The sequence below is a fragment of the Saccostrea cucullata genome, unplaced genomic scaffold (genome assembly GCF_032062105.1).
Source record: "Saccostrea cucullata isolate Sc308-1 unplaced genomic scaffold, CSIRO_AGI_Scuc_v1 ctg1786, whole genome shotgun sequence".
Taxonomy (NCBI): Eukaryota; Metazoa; Mollusca; class Bivalvia; order Ostreida; family Ostreidae; genus Saccostrea; species Saccostrea cuccullata.
This window is the reverse complement of record NW_026937969.1, coordinates 77,397-82,251: the sequence shown is the minus strand read 5'-3', so window position 1 is coordinate 82,251 and position 4,855 is coordinate 77,397. Positions and strand designations below refer to the sequence as shown.

Sequence of the window (4,855 nt, the reverse complement as noted above, 5' to 3'; positions counted from 1 at the left end):
TGTGATTTTCAAATCAGAGATGAATATATCAACATAAAGAGAATGCTTTAATATCATTATTTTTAATTTGATTGACCCATAATTGAAAAAAATTATTTTGATATAAATATTTATTTTAAAGGCAAAAATTTTATTGCATAATTCAAAATATATAAATGATGGTCAAGCAGAACACATGTATAATTTTTTTTCTCCTACACAGACTGACCCAGAGAAGGCATCAATGCCTAAAGATGGAACCGTGCATGAATTAACAAATAGGGTAAAAATAAGAATTATTCAAATTTGAAAAATGAAAAGTGATTTCATTTACTATTTTTGGTCAAATGATCTTCAGATACTTGGAAACTGATGTTTGATATATCAAAGATATCAGTAAAATGACGTTCATGTTAAAATACATGTAGTATATACATGTAAATAACATGATATCCAAGTTAGAGATATCAGTAAGCATGATTTTTGGATTTAGAAAAGTCAAAATACACAAACCTGATATATAAATACATTAGAATGATCAGAGATTTAACTGTTCATATGTTTCAGACCATCATATTTCTGGAACCACTCCTGGATTATGCAGACACTGCAGGAGCTATGTTACTTCTTCATGGTGGGTATAATTTTGTCAATTAAAATCTATCAAATTCCTTGTCAGTGTGAATTTTTTTTTATTCAAAAATAGGGGATTCATCCAGGTAGAAAATGTATGGATACCAGAAGTAAATTGTGTATAGATTGTTCCCAAAAAGTGCATTTAAAGTTCATATGGCAAATTTCTGCATTCATGTTTTTATTAAAACTATCACTTGAAAGGGTATAAATACATAGGGATATTAATGACTATTTTATTTTTTTCCCTCAGGAGAACAGGCAGCTCCCTCAGAGGCTGTTGATGCTAAAAAGAGTAAACTTAAACTTGCAGACTATATCAGTGAGTAATTGTTCTAGTCTTTCTCAGAAAGAGAGAGAGGGGTGCATATTGATCATAATTTCCAATGGCCATTGATTAATTCATGCTACTTAATGAAGGAGAGATATCATTACATACAGGTACATTTTATCTTTTTATCTGTTTATAAACACCTGTAATGCACCTCATTTGAATTTTCATTTTGAAGCCAAAACCTTGTCAGCTCTGGGTCTGAACTTGAGCAATAAAGCAGAGACCTACAGTGACCCGACCCTGAGACCTGTGTTCATGCTGAATAATTATCACTACATCCTCAAGTCACTCAAAAGGTGAGGAGAAACACTCTGATTGTGAATGCATCGAAATTTCCTACAATTTTTTTAAACAAGTTTTACCAATTATATATATATATATTTTTTAATTGTTTTATATGCCTGATGAATAGTATTGATGTTTAGATATTTTGACTTCCAAAATAATTTCTCATAATCATTAGCTTGAAAAAGTATACTGAATATATTGACACTTTTTGTACATTTATTGCATTCATTTATTTTTAAAATGTTTTGAATAGAAGTACATATTGAGTTTTATGTGTGTCAAGTATACATGTTTTTATCCAGATCTGGTTTGTTGGATCTTATTCACACCTGGAATAAAGATGTAGGACAATTCTATGAGGACAGAATCAATGAACAAAAGAAATCATACTCAGAAAGGTTTGATTCAAGTTCTAACTCACCAAGAATCTTTGAATATTGATTTATCTTTAGCTGTACTGTTATTTTAATCATACAAATAAATTGCAGACGATACGAAGGAATTCTTTTTTTTCTCCATTTTCAGTGAATTGTTGCATGTTAACAATTTTTGGTTATAGGGGGTGGATTAGTGATTAAGATCTTCCATTTTCATTACTTCTCTTATCTGAAAGACCTAAAAATGTTTTTAGAAAAAATGATTTTGTTTTACCGTATATGGTTTGTAGTGAAACTAAAAATAGAATGTTATGCCTGTTTTTCAGTTGGAGTCGAGTAATGCATTATATCACTGAGGTGAATGAACCAATATCTCAACAGAGAATCCAGGCCATGGAATCCAGCAGAGAAAGGGTCAGTCCATTTTCTAATACATATATAAAGATAAATAATGTGACCAACCAGAAGCATTTAGACAAATTTAATTCGCAAATTAAATAAGATTTACATGAATGTTTACTTCACTTTCAGTTTAATATTTCACTGGATATTGTTTGATTTAATTAAATCATTGGCAAATGTTAAAACTGGTATAAAATTTCTTTGTGATTTGACTTTATTGAATTATTGGCAATGTTAAAACTGGTATAAGATGTCTTTGAGACTTAATTGACAATGACAGGGCTTTGCGATCCCTGTGAGTATACCCTGTACATGGAATCACTTATTATCAAGTCAAGCCATAAAGTACTACAGTGGTTATACAGTGTACCGAAATTTGATATTATAAGTTGTCCGAATTTGCTGCCTTGTGCTATTATAGTGTATTAACTACTTGTATGCATTCTCTTGACTGTGATTTTATGTATTGAAATCTGAAATCTGTATGTAATATACAGTTCTAGATAGGATAGCCTCTCCATGACATTTCTTTGAATTCCAATATGCCCTTTTGTTCATGTAACATGTAGCTATAACATGTGTATTCACTTCAGCTGTGGAATTAGTTTTTGTAGTCTATGCTCATTGTATAAATTATTTTTGTTAATATTTTATATACCCTTACTTGAAATATGTCAAATTCCTATGAAGAATTTGATTAATTAAAAAATTCAAATTACCGATATTACTTAAATATATGCCCTGACTTGATTCTCTCAATTTTCATTTGTTATTGACTTCATATATTTCATGTACAATTACATTTCCCTTCTTTTGTCATTATTTAATCAAAAGAATATTTAAAATGAATTAGTTCAATGTGGAAAAAAAATCAAATTTACTTATGGTACATGTAAGCAAGACACACTAATCAAAATATTTACATGTATTTTTACTTTTAGTTGAAAGACAAGGAAAAACAAAACATAAAAGACAAATTTTCTGTGAGTATGCAAATTTACATTAGTATATACAGTAAAAAGAAAGAAAAGTTTCTGCCTTCTTTTTTAAGTAAGTAAGTAAAAGTGATATGCTATAGATAGTAACATCTCTTGCCTCTGTACATGTATTTGTGCCTTCATAACTTGCTGGTATTTACATCTTAAATGTCAATATTTCCAGGGTTTCAACAAAGAGTTGGAGGACATTCTACGAAGTCAGAAAGGATACGCCATTCCTGACCCAGAATTACGTGAACAAATGAAAAAGGACAACAAGGACTTTATCATTCCTTCCTACAGAATGTTCCTAGATAAATATAAAAGACTTAACTTTACAAAAAATCCCACCAAGTACATCAAATACTCTGTACAGGACGTGGCGGAAGTGGTGGATAAACTGTTTGATATGTCCGCTTAATTCTTCTTATAATTGTATATTGGCTTGTAACAATCTGTTTTACTATAAGTACTTGTGATAATATGAATACTAAGCATGTATCATTTGCAGTCTTTTAAGTTACATGTATTCATGTATTGCAGATGAAAAGGGAGTAAAGTAATAATAACATACAAACTAAATCCAACTACTGGGTAAAAATAACTTTAAACATACTTTTATCTATATCAAGATCAAAGCTATATTATTGTTACAAACTTGAGAAAAATTTGAAATACATAGAATGACTTTTGGTATTCAGATTCTTGATAATTAATACTTAAAACACAATACAACACTCTGAATGCAATCTTCGGAAACCAAGAGGAAGATACAGGGGGTTATCAAAAAGTTTGTGGATTGATGTGATAAAATTAATATGTAGTCTATGATTACAAAATTTATAAGGAACATAACACAACAAAAGTTTAGGAAGTGTTGAAAATTAAAGCTTGATAGAGTGTCATCAGGACACCTGATTTTTATGTGCAATATTTTATTTAAGATTTTTAATTGAAATAAATAAACAGAATTTAAAGCTATATATGCCGTATTAGTGTTTTATTTTAAAAGTAATAAATATATGTGGTGTCTCATCAAGTTATATAAGTTATATACTTTCTGCAAATAAGACAGTTCCACTCCATCACTTTTAAAAGTTATGAAATATTATTTGGTAAAAATTATTTTCTCTCCGTGTCGGATAAAAAACCGCCTCTTATTGAAATATTCATGATCACGTTGTCTCGCATGTTTACAGCAAACAATGGTCCAATCTCGTGAATGAACCGAAAAGCATGATGGTCTACTAAGTTTTTACTACAAACACGTGAGTTAGGGATTGTCTGAGAGCAACTAAGAGTTGGTTGCTTTTTGTACCGAGGAATAATCACGTGCAATTGTCTCCTCAATGGACATTTTCGGTTGGGTGAACTTCTACAGCTGTCAGCGACTATGGATAAAGAAGTGTGGAAACCATGTTGTGCCAAAATAAATAACCAATACAAACAAATGATATTAATTTGATCAATCAAAATGGTTATTAGATACATTCGATTCTGCATTTCTAAATGGTTAAAAACAACAAAAAGTATTCCACAGAATATCATATATGAATCTCCACAATGTACCAAATGCCAAAATCAGAATACTACTAAAAAAAATCATTATATTCTTTACATATGAACCACGGTATTTCTGACCCCTTGAAAATAATATAAAAAATCTTGCAAGTAGGTTATCAGCATTGTCTCGAGCTAATTCGAAAGTGAAATTTGGAGTTTGGCATTAAATTGTAGTGAATGAATAAAATTTAGTACTGATGGATATTGGAATTAAGCTATTTTACTTGTCAGATTTCTTCGAGCAGTTGATTTTTATTCTAATGTTCTATCCCCCCCCACCCACTTAAAAAAACGATGCTAAC

The 4,855-nt window shown here is 30.1% G+C and overlaps 1 protein-coding gene across 1 annotated transcript; it reads left to right on the top strand.

The window, feature by feature from the left end:
- Positions 1–206: 206 nt before the first annotated feature.
- On the top strand, positions 207–3,951 carry LOC134249202 (exocyst complex component 7-like). The gene is made up of 8 exons (XM_062731578.1): positions 207–262; positions 547–613; positions 866–934; positions 1,122–1,242; positions 1,537–1,632; positions 1,938–2,025; positions 2,955–2,996; positions 3,175–3,951. The coding sequence occupies exons 1-8, from the start codon at positions 224–226 to the stop codon at positions 3,409–3,411; spliced, it is 759 nt and encodes a 252-aa protein (XP_062587562.1). The 5' UTR covers positions 207–223; the 3' UTR covers positions 3,412–3,951.
- Positions 3,952–4,855: the final 904 nt, after the last annotated feature.

What these genes read in the sequence shown, in the direction of transcription:
- LOC134249202 (XM_062731578.1), top strand. Translation starts at nt 224, where the DNA reads ATGCCTAAAGATGGAACCGTGCATGAATTAACAAATAGG. An exon ending in TGCATGAATTAACAAATAGG is followed by an intron (nt 263 to 546) that starts GTAAAAATAAGA and finishes CATATGTTTCAG; the next exon opens with ACCATCATATTTCTGGAACC. An exon ending in AAGAAATCATACTCAGAAAG is followed by an intron (nt 1,633 to 1,937) that starts GTTTGATTCAAG and finishes CCTGTTTTTCAG; the next exon opens with TTGGAGTCGAGTAATGCATT.